Source organism: Cetorhinus maximus, chromosome 3, assembly GCF_964194155.1.
Source record: "Cetorhinus maximus chromosome 3, sCetMax3.hap1.1, whole genome shotgun sequence".
NCBI lineage: Eukaryota > Metazoa > Chordata > Chondrichthyes > Lamniformes > Cetorhinidae > Cetorhinus > Cetorhinus maximus.
The window spans coordinates 28,611,006-28,631,833 of NC_135881.1; the positions used below are offsets into that span (position 1 = coordinate 28,611,006).

At 42.2% G+C, this 20,828-nt stretch overlaps 2 protein-coding genes across 3 annotated transcripts in view; both read right to left on the minus strand.

Moving 5' to 3' along the window:
* Positions 1–8,157, minus strand: part of ptprn2 (protein tyrosine phosphatase receptor type N2) — a 1,029,555-nt gene extending 1,021,398 nt beyond the window's left edge. For both annotated transcript variants that reach the window (XM_078537232.1, XM_078537231.1), the window contains exon 1: positions 7,821–8,157. In XM_078537232.1, the coding sequence (XP_078393358.1) occupies positions 7,821–7,902 (82 nt within the window). In that variant the 5' untranslated portion in view covers positions 7,903–8,157. The remainder of the gene's footprint in view (positions 1–7,820) is intronic.
* A 5,229-nt stretch (positions 8,158–13,386) lies between these two features.
* ncapg2 (non-SMC condensin II complex, subunit G2) overlaps positions 13,387–20,828 on the minus strand; it is a 132,501-nt gene continuing 125,059 nt past the window's right edge. Inside the window, exons 26-27 of the mRNA XM_078537223.1 lie at positions 19,290–19,389; positions 13,387–14,962 (exon numbers count right to left, since the gene is read on the minus strand). Coding sequence (XP_078393349.1) covers positions 14,911–14,962; positions 19,290–19,389 — 152 coding nt within the window. The 3' untranslated portion in view covers positions 13,387–14,910. The remainder of the gene's footprint in view (positions 14,963–19,289; positions 19,390–20,828) is intronic.

The following is a 20,828-nucleotide window of genomic DNA, read 5'->3' on the forward strand; positions in this document are numbered from 1 at the left end:
CCCTATATATCTTAAGATAAACATGCTATGAACCATAAAACAAGAAAATGCTGGAAAAACTCAGCAGGTCTGGCAGCAACTGTGGAGAGAGAAACAGAGTTCAATTTTTGAGTTCAATATGACTCTTCAGAACTTTTCAAGTCACATTGGACTTGAAATGTTAACTCTGTTTCTCTCTCCACAGATGCTGCCAAACCTGCTGAGTTTTTCCAGCGGTTTCTGTTTTTATTTCAGATTGCCAGCATCCACAGTATTTTGCTTTTATGCTATGGACAATATTTACTGGGTACCATCATGAACAATGTCACATTAGAATGACACACATTACTGAAAGAGAGCATGCCACTTCTTCTAAATTAATCGTTGCACTGAAGTGACTTTCCATCAGTTGGCTATATATCAGTATACACATTTTAGATAATGTTAGATTATTAGCCCAGAGCAAGCTGTTGAAATTCCAATTGCTTTGTTTCTTTGCCATTCATATATGTTCCATTAACTCACACCTGTGGTTTCCTTTGCATGCTAAGGTTATTCGATATACAGCAAATATTTTACACACCTTCAGCAGGTCACAAATTGAAGTTCCAGCAATTGATCAAAGTGTGTTCTTTGAAACGCTTTGTAGCAATTCAAAATGATATCTGCCACTTTATGGATGTATGTAACTATGCTTAGCTTTCATCAGGGTTTGAATAGTTGTCACAAGCCATGGTTCTGATATACGTACCTTTAGCTCCCAACAGCCATCTTTATAGTTGGTTATCCTGTTAATCTGGAAACATGAATTTAAAATCAAAGAGGCATGCATGCTGCTAATTGTATGATATTAGTATATGCAGGTCGTGGGCATCAACTGGGGTTTCACTCAAGCACATATAAAGAGACGCATAGGTTGCAGTCCCTTTTACACTATTTGAGGGGCTGCTCCTCAAATTTTGTTTGCACTTCAGCCCCACGCTCCTGATCTCCGACCACCCGATGAGAAGAGGAGCAGGGACAGATCGGAGGACTTTCTCATTAGTCTGTTCCAGAATCTGGCCAAGGTGACCATAAACAGGTCCAAGCAGCAGGCAGCTGAGGGTGGGGGCTATTTGACCTGACTGCCTTCCCCTCTTCTGCAGTTACGTCCACGCCCAGTTGTGCTTGGAGATGGAGCACGTGGTGAACACTGGTATGCTTGAGGCTTTCCGCTGCAGGGGCTGGAGTGCCTCATCAGCCCTGGGAACGTTATTAAAATTTGATAAGTTTCCTTTGTAGTGTTTGTTTTAGTTACAGTCCCCCTTTAAGGGATGTTAATTAGTTAATGTGTTTATCTATTTTCAGTTTGATCAAAAGAGTACAAAGAGACACTTATTGAAACTGTGGTATGGTTGAGTTACGAGGTATATGCTTGTAATAGTTAACTCTAAGTAAATGCAAGACTGAACATAGATTAGCTCCAGTCCTAACCTTCACCAACTGGTTTTCCAGAGTATAACACATGTAACCAAGAAACTAAAGGCAGACTAGATATTCAGCAAATATAACCCGAATTCTGTGTACCACTGGATTTCCTATGGGATCTATATTCCAATGTAAACACAGTGGGCCATAACCAGCACTTCTGGAAATTGAAAGACGGAGTATAAAGAAATACAGCTTTGATCAGCGTTTCTGTCCTTTTTTTAAGATCTGCTTTGATTAACTCCTGGGTACAATTTGACATCATGTTTTCTGAAATGTCAGTATAATCATTTCTCAAGAGCTTGGAAGGAACCTATGCCAAATGAAATATAAAAAAGAACAGGTCCCCAGTGATTTTCACTGAAATGAGAAGCACAGGCCAGATCTTCAGCAATTGATCATACACAATCTAAACCTCCTCTCACGCTGCTTAAATAAACTAAGATCGCTATTATTGGCCCTGGAGTTCCTTTCATTTCAATACATTCACCTCCTTCTCAGGAAGAACAGCTGCTGCTAACCATTTTCCCAAATGGCTAGAAAGAAAGAACTTGTATGTATATATATATATATATATATATATATATATATATATAGTGCATTTCACAATCTCAGGATGTCCTAAAGTGCTTTACAGGCAATAGTCTACTTTCTAAGTGAAGTCAATACTGTAAAGAAAAGAGAATGTTGCAAATTTTTGTTTTATTCATTCACAGAATTTGGGCTTTGCTGGCTGGGCCAGCATTTATTGCCCATCCCTGGATGCCCTTGAGAAGGTGGTGGTGAGCTACCTTCTTGAACCGCTGCAGTCCATGTGGTGTAGGTACACCTACAGTGCTGTTAGGGAGGGAGTTCCAGGATTTTGACCCAGCGACAGTGAAGGAACGACGATACATTTCCAAGTAGCTTTCTGGAGTCACCCCAGAACAGCATTGCTTTAATTTTAAGATGATGCTCCCTTGTTCTGGACACATACATTGGGGTCGATTTTAACTTATGGGTGGTTGATTAGCAGAGAGAGCATCAGTTCAACCCTTCCCGAGGCAGAGGTCAGAGCCATTTTGAGATCAGAGCTTCGCTTAGGCTGCAGGAACCAAATGGGCATCTCGATGCAAGCTCTCCATATTCAGGCCAGCTCAATATTGGACGTACCAGGTAAGTCTGATAGGGAAAGGGGTTATCACGATCGGGGGAAGAATGGGCTGGCAACAACCCAGGTTGCTCCTCCTGGCCCCAGAAAAATATTTTAAAACTTACCTTTCAGGTCCTTTCCAGCTCTGAAATTGGTTGGTCGGGGAGTGCACGACACAGCTCAAGACACCTTGAGGCCAAAAGACATAATAAAAAGGAGCCTATTGCCTGACTGTCGAGAGATTGGCTCCTCTGAAAGTGACAGTGAGCCAACTGTCAGCATTAATGAGGCAGTAAGTCTACCAGCCCCATTGTGAGGCTGTTGTCACCCCTTTAATGCCCATTTCAGCACGATCAGGCTTGTCCAAAGTCCAACCTGCAGGCCAAGCCCCCAAATGTGCCCCCCCCCACCCCACCCACCACAGAGGTAGTTTTCAAAATGTCGGTAAGTGCAGTGGAAGGTTCTTAAATAAACTGTTTCTCCAATCACAGGCTGTTCTTCTCCCACGCTTGCTGCTGAATGAGCCTATCAGCAGCAAACGTGGGACAGAAGCAGTCTGTGATTGGAGGAACAGCAATACTGGTGGCAGCAACTGGGGTCCCAAAATTGAGGTATTGGGGAGAGAGAGTGAGAGAGAGAGACTGCTTTGCGCCAGGTAGGGGAAGGATAGACTCGCTGCTGGGCTGGGCCAGTCCAGGTGAGGGAAGGAGAGACTCACTCCATGCTGGGCTGGGCCAGTGAGGGAAGGAGAGATTTTTTCCGGGCTAGGCCGGATAGGGGGAGGAAAGACATGCTCCGGGCCGGAAGAGGCTGGATGCGATGGTGTGAGCTGGAGGGTGGGGATACGTGGAGAGGACGAAAAGACTCACTGCCCAGGGGTGCGGGGAAGAAAGAGAGAGAGAGAGATTGAGTCCGTGTGTGTGAGTGTGGGGGAGTGAGTGAATGAGTGTGGGGAGTGTGTGTGTGTTCGTCTGGCTCACTTGCGATCTCAGGATTCCCACTCACCCTTACGCACCAACACACAATCACAACCACTCCCACATGGTGTCGGAAGCTGAGTGAGCATCAAGAGATTGGGAATGGGCCAAACAGGCTGTGTCCCTCTCACACTCTAATGGTGATCTTTATTAATTACTCTTTAATTATCAATCTATTGCTTTAACATTGCTTTATTTTTGCTCAGCAAGTTGTTTCTTTTCTTCACACCTTAACTTTATTTTGAAATTCACGTTTGACGGTGTGCCAAACCTTGTCTCTCTGAAATTTGCTCATTGGCCTCTTGAGTGAGAAGAAAATGGAAATGTGGCCCCCCCCCCACCCCCCAGCCAAGTGAAAAGTTTGGAGAAGCCTGCGCAAGATAAAATCAACCCCATTCTGTAGATCTTATTTAACACAATCTACAACCAAAAGTTACAGATGCAACCTCCTTTGGTTTGTTTGAGGCGGAACCTGTGGGCACACTGCCAGGTGATACCTCATGTGGAATCACTGACCTATGCTCTAAGTCCCTGTTGTTATCATTATAAATGCAAAAATACTGTATTATTAAGCAAACTCTGAAGTACAGCAGTTAAGAACATTTCTATAGGAGACTGACATTTTCTCCCAGGCCTAGAATCTTATATAGTATTGCAGCAAAAAAAAAATGGCCTCATCTGCAGGTACACATTGGCGGGTCTCCAGTGGTGATACACAATTTAAGTTGGAGGCATGCATTTTTTTTAATCAATTGGGTTTTATTAATTGCGTGTGAAGGGACAATGTTACATGAATTAAGTGTAGCATTTACAAGACTTGTTCTGCATGCAAGACCTTTAGTAAAAACTGGCAGACCTCTTGTAGGTTTTATTAATGATACTGGCTCAATTCCCAATATAATTCCCGTGTCAGAACAACAAGGTGGTGTTCGACTCATAAAATGCTTTTAATGTAGCTCATAAAAGGCAACACGAAACTGGTGGCAATTGCACAAGAGACCAGTGAGCAGGAATTCTGCAACAATAACACACAGAGTGGTGTAACAGGAAATGATTCCTGTCTGTTATTTTTGACCCACCACTGAATCTCTTGCACTCTAGGGAGGGCAGAATTTCAATATTCAAGGGTGAATATTCAATATTCAAAGCAGTTTCTGAATCTCCCATTCCAGAGCTTCTTCCACTTAACCCGGGCCCGTCACCGGGAAGAAGCCCTGGGGCTGCAAATGCAGGTTATGGAGGTTGCAATCCGTAATTGCGGCTGTCACCAGGTGGATCAGAAGCCTCCCCTTTCTCCCCATCCCAATCCCTGGAAACAGAGGGGAGGCTGCGCCCCATCTGCCGCAGGGCTCAGGAACTGGACGAACAGCTTCAGAATCCAAATAAGATCCAACCGGCACTGTGTTGCCTGCAAATGTCGCCGGGTATTGGTGGCCATCTTGCGTTGGCAGGAGACACAGTGTTAAAAATATTAACAAACCACTACATGGACCCTAAGAGGTAAAGAAATGTGACCCAGAGCCTCCATTATTTGTGCTCCAATTCACCATTTTCCCAATTATCATAAGCATTGTGCGAAACAAAAATTTTGAAAGAACCGTAAAAGGCTGTCAGACCCAGAATGTCAGTCTCTTATTTTTTTGTGAATCAATTTTGCCTACCTGGTGCATTCTCCAATATCTTCTGTCTCAGAAAAACATGACCATTGACTGAACCTACTAAACTTCAATGGCCTTCTCTGGAAACTTATTTCATCACTCTATTATCTAAATTTGAGTGAAAAGTTCCAATTCCCCTCTTACTCATAACTTTTGTCCCCCAGTATTTGAACTGTTCCAACCATGAACTAATTTGCCAAAACCAATGCTGTCAGTTCCTTTCGTGCTCTTGAATGCATTAGTTCTCTTAGGCAAGGTTTCACATCAAAAGTCTTATAAATGATTCTTGTTTACTTCTCCATCTTATTTTCACTCAGAGTATTTCCAAATGAATCTTCACAGTCCAACCTTAGTTTTTTTTATTCCCAGCTCCTTCGCTGATATAACAATATTCTGTTTATTGCTGAAAAAAGAGATGTGCTGTTGAAGATTTTTGTCTTGCACTCATCAGAACAGATGCAAGAATACCAATTGTAAAGGGAAAAACAATTTATACTGCATGAGAAGAGAGTGGTGATTGGTTGCAAGTAGACTCTGATTGGTAGAGGTGCTGCCTTGGAGAATACACCAGGGCACAGCTAACTGCCAAGCTTTTGTTCAAATTCAAACCAGGCAGGTCGGCTCTGATTGGTCAAGGCATTGCCCTGGTGAATGAACCAGAAAATGGCTGTCCCCAAAGCTTTTGTTTAGTTGAAAAGGGCGTAGACAATCTCCTTCTGTCTGCAAAGGACCGGACCCCACGTAAGTAAGCCACAGTGCGAGCCTGACTGATAATCTTTAATTGGTTGTCAGTGTAATTCTTAGCACAATCAGGATTGTTTAGTAAGTGTTCTGGTTGACCAATCAGAGTCCACCTGCTTGGTTGGAATGTCAACAAAAGCTTAGCAGTTAACTGTTCCCTGATGCATTCCCCGTGGCAATGCCTCTACCAGAGTTCACTTACCAACTAATCAGCACTCTTTTCTTATGCAGTATAAATTGTTGTTCTCTTCATAATTGGTATTCTTGCACCTGTCCTGATGAGTGCAAGATGAAAAGCTTCAACAGTATGTCTCCTTTTTCTGCAATACTCAAGCTCTGTACAACCAAGGAACTAATATCCTGTTTCTTGGGTATTGTGTTATTAAATGTCAAATTAATGCATTCAGTTTAACTTAACCATTCTAAAAACAAAATATGTTTTAAAAAAAAGTGAAGAAAACATAATGGAGGTGAACTTCAATATCTGTCTTATATATAAACACACTTACTGTGTTAGCAAAGAATTTTCGAGTCATCAACAACACTAAAATGTGAACACAATTTGGTATGTGCTTTTAATTGTGTCAACAAACGTTCCTTTAAACAAATCTCTGCTGACTGAAAGTTTATTTGCCTTGTCCCAATATCCCCAGCACACATTAGAGCTTTAATACAGCACATTTTAACCTATTGAGACCCACATGTTCCCAATCTGTGGGAAGATAATATCCTATGTTGCTGTTTGCCTAACGCTTGTTTCCCACTAAGCCTCTGTGGATCGTGAGATGTGCCGAATCCACCTCAGGACCTTGAGTTCAGGTATCTTTATTCCGTTATTACACTGGAGAAAATTAGCATTTGAAATAAAACAGTGATCCGCATCCACGTCCTTGTCCTGCCCTTGTGTTTGCGTACCAAAGCCGTTATGAAACCCAAACATTTTGCCCTCAGTAAAGCAACAGAAAGCAAACCGCGATCAGTCGGATTTCTCCCTTTTTCATCGGGACTTCATACATTCGGGTGTGGGACGGGAGCTCCCCGGTTACCTTATTCGGCTCTGGCTACACTGTGGTTAGACAACCGGTATAAAATCTATGGGAAATCATCAACGTTAAACGCAGCTCCCACGTTCAATCTGGCACGACTGGCTACAACTTAAACAACAACAAAAAAAACCCCCGGTTAAAATAACCCTGTCTCACTCACTCCACGTAAAGCCAAGCAGCGTGTGGAGCTGGGTACCAGGAGGCGTCGAGTGTGAAAGGAAACCACAAACACGCAGCCGAACCCACGGAGCATTTAATAAACTGGACCGCGGGAAGCATTTCTAATGATTTGGACGAACAGGCAACTCGGGAGGGAGGGAGGGAGGGAAAGAGGCTTTCCGCCTTCCCAAGGCGAAAGTTGAAGGCGGTTACCGGGGTGACTGGTCCTGGACAACCATCAGTCTAAATGTCAACATGCACAGCTGGTCAAGCAGCTGGCCTCCCGCGCCCTTCGCCAAACAGGGACAAGTGTCTTCAGCCAACACCTGGTGGTTCACGATACACCCATTACGACTGGAAAGATAGGTGTTGAAAACCAACCCCCCCCCCCCCCCCCTATCGCCCTGTCGCTAAATCCCGTTATTCGTGGGAATCTATCGCATGTTTATCAAACGACTTGCCTTTTTTTTTGCAGCCTTGCAATTCTGTCGCATCTAAGTAGCCCAGATAAGAAAATCTCGGCGGCTGGGTGCGCCACCTGATGCACCAGCACTGAACGAGGGGGGGGGGGGGGGGGTAAATAAAGAGAGCTCTTGTGATCTCCAGAGCGGATTATTACTTGTACAATTTAATTGAATCAAAACAACGCCAGCAAACTCACCGAATTTCCTGTCGGCGCTCGCGATCAGACGGGTGTGGAGAAGCGACAGGACCAGCAGGATGGAGTGGAGCAATTCCATCATTCTTCATCCATGGCACTTTGCACTAACAATCCATTCTCGGGCGAGATGAGAGAGAGGGAGAGAGAGAGAGAGAGAGAGAGAAGGATGGGGAGGATGGAGGGTGGGGGGGAGGAGGAGGAGGGGGGGGTGGAGGGGAGATGTGTGATGGGTGAAAGGAAGCGGCGACCTCCTGCTCCCCCGCGGGTGCGCTGAGCTCGCTATGAACCCGGCCGGCAGAGCGCTCCTCACTCCGCCCCGGATCGCCTGTCAATCACCCCACCCCGGGCCAGCCCCATCGCCAGTCAATCAAGCCAGCTCGGCCCGCCCCCAGCACTGATCAGCGCCAGGGAGCATGCAGACAAATCATTGATTAACTGTGCAAATGCAAAGGTCTATATAAGCAGTAAATACTCCTTATTTCTGACGTAGCTCCACCGTCCTACATCCATCACTGCAGCAGTGTTGTATATTCCCTTCCGTGCTTTCTCCTCCTACTTATAGCTCTGCCTGGGTCATTGATCCCAATAGTCTTGTGGCAGTTTATCTTAGTCGATATTTACAGATGAGCCTCCGTGTTTTTGTGTTTGATATGATTCCCTAATAGTTACTCTGACTGAAAACAGAAATCACAATCGTCTGTGGCCTATGGATAAATTTTTAAATTAAAATCTGACTTTAGGGTCCCTACAATGCTTGGTGTTCGTCTTCAAAGGGCAATTTTTAATTTTTCCAGTACACAAATGCAAGTAGCATGAGCAATAAAACGAAAATGAAATAAGGAAATCAAAGAGAGGGCATGAAAAAAAAGATTAGCAAGTAAAGTTAAAGATAACCCAAAGATGTTTTACCAATACATTAATGCTAAAAGGTTAGTTAAGGAAAAAGTGGGACCTATCAGAGATGAAGATGGAAACTTGTGTGTAGATGCAGAGGCTGTTGGAAGCGTTTTGAATTAATATTTTGTCTCCACGTTTACAAAGGAAAGGGAGGATGTAGATATAGTAGTCCAGGAAGAACACTGCGAGATATTGGACGGGATAGTCATAAAGAGAGAGGAAATACTCGAAGGGTTGAAATCCTTGAAAGTTAATAAGTTACCAGGGTCAGATGGATTGCTTCTGAGGCTGCTGAAGGAAGTCAGGGAGGAGATAGCAGATGCTCTGAGGATGATTTTCCAATCTTCACTAGATACAGGGGAGGTACCGGAGAAATGCAAACGTAGTTCCATTGTTTAAAAAGGGATCAAAGGAAATGCCAAACAATTATAGGCCAGTTAGTCTTACATCGGTGGTGAGCAAGTTAGTAGAATCAATCCTGAGAGATAGGATTAACTGTCATGTGGAAAGGCATGGACTAGTCAGGGATGGTCAGCATGGATTTGTTAAAGGAAGGTCTTGCCTCACAAATTTGATTGAATTCTTTGAGAAAGTGACAAGAAGGGTTGATGAAGGTAGTGCAGTGGATGTTGTGTACATGGATTTTAGCAAGGCATTTGACAAGGTTCCACATGGCAGATTGGCCAGGAAAGTAAAAGCCCATGGGATTCAGGGTAATGTGGCAAACTGGATAAAAAGTTGGCTTTGTAACAGGAGACAAAGGGTAATGGTCGATGGATGCCCTTGCGAATGGAAAGTTGTCTCAAGTGGTGTTCCACAGGGCTCAGTGTTGGGACCCTTGCTGTTTGTGTTATATATTAACGATTTGGACGTGAACGTGGGGGGCACGATTGGGAAATTTGCAGATGACACAAAGATTGGCCGAGTAGTGGATAGTGTAGAAGATAGCCATAATCTCCAAAACAATATAGATGGGTTGATGGAGTGGGCGGTAAAGTGACTGATGGATTTTAGCATAGAGAAGTGTGAAGTCATACATTTAGGGAGGTCAAACAGTTACCAGGATTACATAATAAATGGGAATATACTAAGGAGGGGTAGATGAAGTGAGAGATCTTGGCATACAAGTACACAGGTCCCTGAAGGCAGCAGTTCAAGTAGACAACGTTGTAAAGGCATATGGAATGCTCTCCTTCATTGGCAGAGGTATAGAATATAAAAGTAAGGATATAATGTTGGAATTGTATAAAACAGTGGTGAGGCCACAACTGGAGTATTGTGTGCAGTTCTGGTCATCACATTACAGGAAGGACGGAATAGCTCTGGAGAGATTGTAGAGGAGGTTTACAAGAATGTTGCCAGGGTTAGAAAAGTGTAGCTACGGGGAGAGATTGGATAAGTTGGGGTTATTTTCCTTAGAAGGAGGCTGAAAGGTGACTTGAGGTATACAAAATTATGAGGGGAATAGATAGCGTGGACAGGATAAAATTGTTTCCCTTGGTGGAGAATTCTAGAACCAGGGGACATAGATTCAAGATAAGTGGCAGAAGGTGTAGGGGGGACATGAGGAAGAACTTTTTTACGCAGAGGCTAATGGGTGTCTGGAATTCGCTGCCCAAGTTGGTGGTAGAGGCAGAAAATTTAAACTCTTTTAAAAAGTACCTGGATCTGCACCTAAAGTGCTGTAAACTGCAGGGCTATGGGCTGGGTGCAGGAAGGTGGGATTAGAAAGGGCACCTGGGTGTCCTCAGGCTGGCATGGACAAGATGGGCTGAATGGCATCCTTCTGTGCTGTAACTTTTCTATGGTTTTTCTATGGAGTGCATTAAAAGGGTAGGTTCAGCTTAAAGGACATCATGTAGTAGCCAGTACAGAGGCCTGCCGGCAGACTGGAAGCTAAATATTCCAGGCTATATGATCTTTAGAAAGGATAGGGAAATATTGGAAAACATGGGAGCAGCAACATTGAAGACGCAATTTCATATTAAAAGAATAAGGGTTTAAAAGCAGTGGTGGGCAACCTGCAGCCCATCAGGACTCTGAGTGCAGCCCACGAGGCGGATTCTGCTGGTTTCCGTTCACGTAGGTTTTTTCCTACCAGTATTACGAAAGTGATACACAGAGGAAGCAAGGCACGTGAAGTGGGGTGCATGCTGATTGCACATCACTGGTTTAAAGGATATTCAAATTATGTTAGGGAACAGCAAATGTGCAAGATTGGCAGAAACTGTCAACAGGCCAATTAACAGTAATAAAGTAGTGGATTTATTTTATTATTTTCTTACATTCTGCAGGAAGTTACATATATTCATCTGCAGGCCTCTGCAAGCAGAAAGAACATGTCCAGGCATTGTGCCTTTTTTGAATTAAACAAAAGCATGGAGGGGATGATTGTTCCCTGGTTCATTCACTATGGCAATGCCTTAACCAATCAGAGTTGATGTGCCGACCAATCAGCACCCTTTTCTCATACAGTATGAATTGTCGCTCCTTTGAAAATTTGACATTCTTGCATCTATCCTGATGAGTGCAGACAAAAAGCTCTAACAGCATGTCTCTTTTCTGAGCAATTTTTTTTATTATGCTCAGGAAAGCATGTTGCAAAAGCAATGTGGTTATGATGGAAGATTTCAACTTCTATTGAGATTAGGAGAATCAGAGCAGCTCAAGTTATAAAAGCAATGAATATATTCAGGTCAAATTTCTAGAGCTATGTTTTAGAACCAAAACATGCCATATTGGAATAAATGATGAATAATGAACCAGAATTTGTTAACAATTGACAGAAAGGTACACCTCGCAAATAGAGGCCGCATGATTGAATTTGACAGATTTGAGAGGGAGGTGAGAGTCATAAACCAAGGTATTAAAAATAAGTAAGGCAAACATTAAAGTGATGAGAAATGCATTAACTTGCTACACCAGGTATCAAGCCAAGCATCAGATTCAGACACAACAAAACACACCAAACCCACTTGACCTGGCAAAATCATCCTCACTAACATCTGGGGATTTATGCAACAATATGGAGAAATGTCTCACAGATGAGTCAAGAAACAGTCTGGTGCAGATACTTCCCTCTACGCATTACTATTAGTCAACATCCCAGACTCATCCATCATCATCCCTGGTTAAGTCTTGGCCCATTGGCAGGTCGGGAGACTGGAGCCCTGGGAGTCCACAGCATTGATTCTGGGACCCATGAAGCCTCATGGCATCAGATTTGCCAATGAGCAAGGAAACCTCCTGGTGATGCTCTCTCTCAACTGATGAATCAGTACTGCTGTCGAAGGGGCTTTGACGAGTTACTGTAGTGCATCTTGTAGATGGCACAGACTGCTGCCACTGTGCATTGGTGGTTTAAGATGGTGGATGGAGTACCAATAAAATAGGCTGCTTTGCCCTGAATGGCGTTGAGTTTTGTTTGAGTGTTGTTGGAGCTGCACTCATCCAGGCAAGTGAAGAATGGTATCCTAGGACCAACTATCTTCAGCTACTTCATTAGTGACCTTCTGCCAATCATAAGGTCAGAGTGATGATGTTCACCGATGATCACAGTCTTCAGTTCCATTTGCAATTCCTTAGATAATGAGGCAGTTCATGTCTGCATGCAACATCCAGGCTTGGGCTGCTATGCAGCAAGTAGCCTTCGTGCCACAAAAGTTCCAGGCAATGACTACTTCCAACAAGAGAGAATGTAGCCAACTTCCTTTCACATTCAATGCATTAAATCGCTGAAACCCCAACAGCATCCTGGGAGTTATTACTGACCAGAAACAGAACTGAACCAGCTGTATAAATACTGCGGCCACAAGGGCAGGTCAAAGGCTGGGAATTCTGTGGTGAGTAACTCATCTTGTGACTCCCCAAAGCCTGTCCACTATCTAAAAGGCACAAATCAGGTGCGTGAGGGAATACTTTCCACTTCCCTGGATAAGTGCAGCTCCAACAACACTCAAGCTCAACACCATTGTAGGACAAAGCAGCCCGCTTGAATGACTCCTCATCCACCACCATAAACACACACTCCCTCCACCACCAATGCACAGTAGCAACAGTGTGTACCATCTGCAAGATGCACAGCAGGAACTCACGAAGGCTCCTTCAATAGGAACTACCAGATGTGCAACCTCTACCACCTAGAAGGGCAGCAGGTGCATGGGAACGCCACCACCTGCAAGTTCCCCTCCAAGCCACACGCCATGCTGACTTGGAACTATATCGCTGTTTCTTCACTGTTGCTGGGTCGAAGTCCTAAAACTCCCTTCGTAACAGCACTGTGGGTGTGCCTACAAAACATGGACTGCAGCGGTTCAAGAAGGCAGCTCACCAGCACCTTCTCAAGGGCCATTAGGGATGGGCAATAAATGCTGGCCTAGCCAGCGAAGCCCACATCCTGTGAACGAATAAAAGAAAAATGATTACAATGTTGAAAATAAATGGGCTTAAGATAGACAAATCTCCAGGAATTGAGGGTCTCCACCCAAGCCTAGTAATACAGATGCCTGAAATGCAGATGCATTCTTCATAATTTTCCAAAGCTCTTTCGATTCAGGAATTGTACTTCTGGATTGGAAAGTTGGAGACGGACTGAGGAGGAGAGATGGGAAATGGGATGGGAGAGCAGGAGAACACTTCTAACAGTTGATATGAATCTTCTTTAAAATAGTTTTTTTTAAAATTTTGGTTTATTAAGTATTTAACCACTGCAATCTTTATTATACATACACTAAAGCTTATTTTTTTACATTATTCAGTTCTGAGAGTAAAAATTAATTCATTTACCAACACAGATTTTAGAACATCAGCAATGCAAGTTTTTTTAAACAAAGTTTTACATTATGCAAAACATGATACAATCACCATCAATTGGTTCTCACTACAATATTACTGTATGTTTCAGTGACATCTCCTGGTAGGCACTTGTACAGGACCAAAGTACAAAACAGTACTTCATAGTGCAGAACTTGAATATTGCTGAAAAGAGACATGTTACGGAAGCTTTTTGACTTGCACTCTTCAGGACAAACACAAGAATGTCTAATTTCAAACAATCACAACAATTTATACTAAAGGAGAAAAGGGGTGCTGATTGGTTGGCAAATTGGCTGATTGGTCGAGGTGTTGCCATGAAGAAAGAAATGAGGAATTATAGGCTCCCCATGCATCTGGGTATTTCAAAAAAGGTGCAAGGCTTGAACGTATTCCTTCTGTTTGCAGAGAGGGGGTCTCTGCATATGAATGTATGTCACTTTTAACAAGTGTAAATCAGCCATGTTATAAGCGTGACTAATTATCTTAAATTGATTGTTACTGCAGCAATTAGCACAATCAGGTCAATCAGCTATTAGCACAATGGCTAACAGTAGACAGCATTGTGTAATGCCAGGTACATAGGCTGCACAGGCTGATTGAATCAAACTTGTTCCTTTGGTTGTTCATAACCCGTGAAGTACAGAACCTACACAACTAGCCTGTGCTCACAAAACCCAAAACAAAACATCTACTGTTAGATGTGGCTTAACAATCCTGTGTTAAACGCTACACGAATAATCAATTTAAGATAATGAGTCAAGATTATAATGTGGCTCATTTACGCTTGATAGAAGTGACATATATTCATACGCAGGGGCATGTTCTCTGCAAACAAAAGGAATATGTTCAAGCCTTGTGACTTTTCTGAACTAGCGGAAGCTTTGGGAGACTATATCTCCATTGCTTTCTCCATGGCATGCCTCAACCATTCAGGACTGACTTGCCAAACTATCGCTACTCCTTTTCTCCTGTGGTATAAATTGTGATTGTTGAAATTTGTATTCTTGCATTTGTCCTGATGAGCGCAAGATGAAAAGCTGTGGCAAAATATCTCTCTTTTCAGCAATATTCAAAGTACAAAACTTCATTATTTTCAACATTTCAACAGATAACAGACTTATTTTTAAAAAAGGAGACAGTTTGATATACCCTTTCAACTTACACTTACTGATATATTCTAATTGGTAGAAGTAACGAAATTCAATATACAACAAATATGATTCTAAATTACAACAAAGTATATGCAAATAGAAATATATTTCTAATAAACATCTTGCAAAATTAAAATAAGTAATATTTTGCAACTTGAATGTATCAACTTTACTTTATGTTGACAGTGAAGATAAAAATACAAGATAGATTTGCCACCTATGCTGGTTTACAGTTGTAATAGATCTTCCAGATGGTCGTTTGAAGATGTATACAAGGCCCTGCAACATAAGAAAATCCATTACAATAATGAACTTTTCAAATTGCATTTTAGCTAAATTACATTTAGCAGAAAACCTAGAAACCAGTAACACCGGCTATTCTGTTTTGGCTCACGGACTACAACAAAAAAAAGCATGTTCGATAACATCTTCTTGGAAATTAAATCTCAGAATATTTAATTTGCATTGTTTGTACTGAAATTACTATCGTCTTAGTCAGTGGGTTTGCATCGTTAAAGGAAAAGCAAGATAACAATTACCTTTCCAACATTCAATCCATGCAAAGTGCCACATGCGTAGCAATGCACAAAAGAAATATCAATGGCAAGTCCACACTCAATCAAATAGTGATAGTTAAGATATGCTTTATCAGTTATTATTTTCTAAATTATTCAACTAAGTATAGCATTCACAAAAACAGAAGACCATTCAGCCCCTGTAGCCTGTTTTGGCATTCAATCAAATCAAGTTTTTTTAAAGTATTTTATTCATTTACGGGATGTGGGCATTGCTGGCTAGGCCAGCATTTATTCCCCATCCTTAGTTGCCCTTGAGAAGGTGGTGGTGAGCCGCCTTCTTGAACCGCTGCAGTCCCTGTGGTCTAGGTACACCTACAGTGCTGTTACGGAGGGAGTTCCAGGATTTTGACCCAGCGACAGTGAAGGAAGGGCGATATATTTTCAAGTCAGGATGGTGAGCGGTTTGGAGGGGAACTTCCAGGTGGCGGTTTTCCCATGTACCCATGTCCCTCTAGATGGCAGTGGTCATGGGCTTAGAAGGTGCTGTCTAAGGAGCATTGGTGAGTTTTTGCAGTGCATCTTGTAGATGGGTACACACTGCGGCCACTTGCGTTGGCAGTGGAGGGAGTGAATGTTTGTGGAAGGGGTGTCAATCAAGCTTTGCCCTGGATGGTGTCAAGCTTCTTGAGTGTTGTTGGAGCTGCATTCATCCAGGCAAGTGTGGAGTATTCCAACACACTCCTGTCTTGTGCCTTGTAGATTGTGGACAAGCTTTGGAAATCAGGAGGTGAGTTACTCATCACAGAATTCCTAGTCTCCAACTTGCTCTTGTAGCCACAGTATTTATATGGCTAGTCCAGTTCAGCATCTGGTCAATGGTAACCCCTAGGCCATTCATAATGGGGGGTTTAGCAGTGATAATTCCATTGAATGTCAAAGGGCGATGGTTAGATTCTCTCTTGTTGGAGATGGTCATTGCCTGACACTTGTGTGGCGCGAATGTTACTTGCCACTTATCAGCCCAAGCCTGGATATTGTCCAGGTCTTGCTGCATTTGGACGTGGACTGCTTCTGATTTTGAGGAATCGTGAGTAGTGCTGAACATTGTGTAATCATCAACAAACATCCCCACTTCTGACCTTATGATGGAAGAAAGGTCATTGATGAAGCAGCTGAAGATGGCTGGGCCTAGGGCACTACCCTGAGGAACTCCTGCAGTGATGTCCTGGAACTGAGATGATTGACCCCTAACAACCACAAATGTCTTCCTTTATGCTAGGTATGACTGCAACCAGCGGAGAGGTTCCCAATGACTTAACACAATTTGCCTGTCTTTGATCTATTCTCTTTGCCACCCTTCCTTAACTAAAATCTAACAACCTTGGCCGTGAAAATTTCATTGACTCATAACCTACAGTCTTTTGGGGGAGAGAGTTCCACTACCTGAGATTCTGCATTCCCTCTCTCCTGAGTTTTGCTGCCCAAAACCGAATGCATTACTCCAGATAGGAATCTGACCAAAGCTCTACATAACCAAAACATTACTTGGTGACTTCTGAATTCCAAATACATTTAAAATAAAGGCCGTTAGCCTTTTTGAGTTTTTTGTACCCGTGCTCTAGCTTTTAGTGATTTAGTGATTATGCCATCATCCCCCCCTCTGCCATAGAAAAGGCAGTGGAAGAGAATAGCGAGATCCAAACCACTAAAAAGAACAATGAGATGGAGGAAAAAATAATAGTGTTACAGTTTTAATCTCATAGGGTATGACTGGGGGTTTTCATTATGCTGATCACAATGTAGTGCATGTCAGAAACCTGACTTAAGAAATCAAAGTGTGAGAAATGAGTATACAGTTCGATGAGGATGAAATATTTTAGCAGAGAAGGAAGATAAGAAATTGTTCAGATGCTGGGTAAGATGGAACGATCTTGCCTTATAAAGCAATTTTGAAGGGAAGGGAATAATGTTTAAGGAAATGAAAAATTTGACAATGCATATAGTGGCAAGAGCTGGAAAGATAGCATTTGATGGGTTACATGGGAGAGATGAAGGTTGGGGTTGATATTCAGAAAAATTGCAACAGATCTAGAATAGGGCAAGATTGAAGCATATGGAAGTCATTGACCCATCCAGGGAGGTCGAATTTTGGGTTGATGGCAGGACAGGTAACAGGCAGCAGAATAGCAAACATTATGGATGGAATAATAAGGATATCACACCTTCATGTGTGAATGATCTTCCAGTTTTTTAAAAATAAGGTTCTTCAACAACAATGTTCAATATTTTCTTTTAAAGAATCACCGTGCCACTCATACACCAAGGAGGTGACACCACCTTCCACCTGGAACAAATTACACTCCAGATGTCAGATCCAAACTAAAAATGATTAGTTACTTAGTAAAGTTATACTCCTTCTTTGAGTATGAAGCATATTCCATTCACCAATGCAGTTAAGCTGCTGGTCAAATATAACAGAGTCCATGTGGTGATCAGTGTCCCCTCACAATATTTTGATTGGCACTGACACATGTTCCCATCGAATGACCTACAACCCATGAAAACCCTGCAAATGTTAAAATTAGATCATGTTAAAGAAAAATAAAAGGCTAAATATAAGCTTTTGCAAGGCCTGAGGGGTTGTATGGAGGATATTTACATAATTACATAGTATTTACAGCACAGAAACAGGCCGTTTTGGCCCAATAGGTCTATGCCAATGGTTAAGTTCTACACAGACATCTGTTCACCTTTCTTCATTTAATGCCATCAACATTTTCTTCATACGCTAGGAATAAAGCATGTACCCAAAAGTTATCAAGGGTCCTCGGTCAACTGCTAGAAAACATCGTAGTAGTAAATAGGGCTAAGCTAAATGATGAGCTGAACATAGAACACCTTTCTTGTGAATTAAGATCAGCCTGTGTCTTGGATGGACTGCTTGAATTGAGTCAGTGTTACCACCTTGAACTTTTGTTGTGGAACCCAGTCAAAGCTGTATCAGTAAACTACGCTACATATATTCTGGCAAGCACAAAGTAGTGAATAAAGATCATCCAAATCAGAAAACCATCCCTTTCTTGATTTAAGTAAAGCCATAAGACAACAGCAGTGCTTTTCGCTCCAACACCAGATCCGGTAGAACATATTCATTGAAAAGAGGCCATAACAAAACTCTCGAATAGAATCAAAAGCAGGAAATTAAAGTTATCTTTTGATGCACAAGCAAAACGTATGATTAAATTCCTATTTGATTCAAACTAAATGCACTATAGAATGTAAAGATGGTCAACACTTCAGCTGCGTGTCAGTGATTGGTACCACGTAAGTTGCAGAAATTCCAAAAAGGTGAAAATTTAGCATCAATCCAAATTAGGTGACATAACTGACATCTGTGTGCCACTTTGATGATCCAAGCACAATAATTCTTTGAAATCGCTAAATGTTTACTCTCCTATCTTCATTCAATATAACCTTGTCTGTAAAATGAAAAAGCAATTGCACGCCATTGGAGTTCAGTTTAACAATGTCATCTTAATCTCAAATATTTTACATAAAAGCAAAATACTGCAGATGCTGGAAATCTGAAACAAAAACAGAAAATGCTGGAAAAACTCAGCAGGTCTAACAACATTTGTGAAGAGAGAAACAGAGTTAACATTTCGAGTCCATGTGACTCTTTAGAGCTCTGAAGAAGGGTCACACGAACTCAAAATTTAAAATGTTTTACGCCTTGTGTTATTCTAAATGATGTATAGAAATAGGATAACATATCCCATTCTGTTTGTTTTAGATCAGTGTTGTTTTTACAAGAGAAAGACAACTGGAGATTCTCAGCACAGAATATGCAGTAATAATCAACTGACTATTCTGATAAAGGAGCATTATAGCTTCTTTATCACTATCTTTGTATTCAGAGCTGTATAGCAGCTTTTGTTATAGGGTAAGGTTACTTGACATCCATTTTAAATTAGAATGCATGCATTGCTTTCCTTACATAACTGTACCTTGGCAGTTTTTTCTAGAATAGAGAGAATATTTAAAATACTTTCTACATAAATCTACATTCATTACATCATTCAACATACCTTTCAATGTCACTCAACTCTGATATAATTCCATTATAATGTTGAAACTTTGTGTGAATGGCTACCGCTGTGTCTTTGATTGCCGCTCTTTTCACTTTACCTGCACAAAATAAGTCGATTTTAGAAACTGGAAATGGATGTTCCCCAATTTTTATAAAAGAAGCATAGCAAGTCAGTTCAGCAATAAGCCTTATCAAAAAAAGTGCTTGCTTTTTAAATGTATACTTACACAGTTAATATGCTCTCCTAGCACTGAAAAAGACATCAATTTAGAGAAGGAAAAACTATGAGCTGCTTATTCTGTGTAAATTATTCTCCTTTGCCATTTCAGAAACAAATATTCAGGTTTATGCAAAATCCAATGTCTACCCCTATGGACGCTTGCCATTTGGGTGCACTTTTGCACCTGAAATCATGAGAACATGGCATTACCATAATTGAATCCCCCACTATCAACATCCTAGGGGTCACCATTGACCTAAAACTGAACTGGACTAGCCATATAAATACTGTGGCTACAAGAGCAAGTCAGGGGCTAGGAAGCATGCGACAAGTAACTCACCTCCTGACTCCTCAAAGCCTGCCCACCATCTACAAGCCACGAGTCAGGAGTGTGATGGAATACTCCCCACTTGCCTAGATGAGTGCCGCTCCCACAACACTGAAGAAGCTGGACAGCATCCAGGACAAAGCAGCCCACTTGATTGACACCACATCCACAAACATCACTCCCTCCATCACTGACGCACAGTAGCAGCAGTGTGTACCATCTACAAGATGCACTGCAGGAATTCACCAAGGCTCCTTAAACAGCAACTTCCAAACCCACGGTTACTACGATCTAGAAGGACAAGGGCAGTAGATAGATGGAACACTAACACCTGGAGGTTCCCCTTCAAGTCACTCACCATCCTGACTTGGAAATATATCGCCGTTCCTTCACTGTCGCTGGGTCAAAATCCTGGAACTCCCTCCCTTCCTAACAGCACTGTGGGTGTACCTACACCCAATGGACTGCAGCGGTTTAAAAAGGCAGCTCGCTACCACCTTTTCAAGGGTAACTAGGAATGGACAATAAATGTTGGCCCAGCCAGCGAAGCCCACATCCCGTGGATGAATAAAAAAAATACAGATATTCAAGACCGAGATGGACACGTTTTGGTCTCAGGAAATCAAGGGATATGGTGAGTGGGGAGGAAAGTAGCATTGAGGCAGAAGATCAACTATGATTGCATTGAATGGTGGAGCAGGGTAGAGGGACAGTTTGGTCCACTCATGCTCCTATTTCTTGTGTTCTTAAAATGTGCTGTTTTGCAATGTAGAGTGCATACATATATAGTCCTCCAAAATATCTCCTCAAAAATTTAAAATATCCACATCAGACTTTTTACAGATGTTGGTGTTACGTTTCGAGTCTAACCTTATTGCTACCGCTGAGGGAAGAGAGGTCTCAAGTATGATATTTGGACTGGGTGGAACTTATGTCGTCTGCCAACGGATATGTTGTTTTCCTGAGAGGAGGTAAGGATGGCGTTAAGT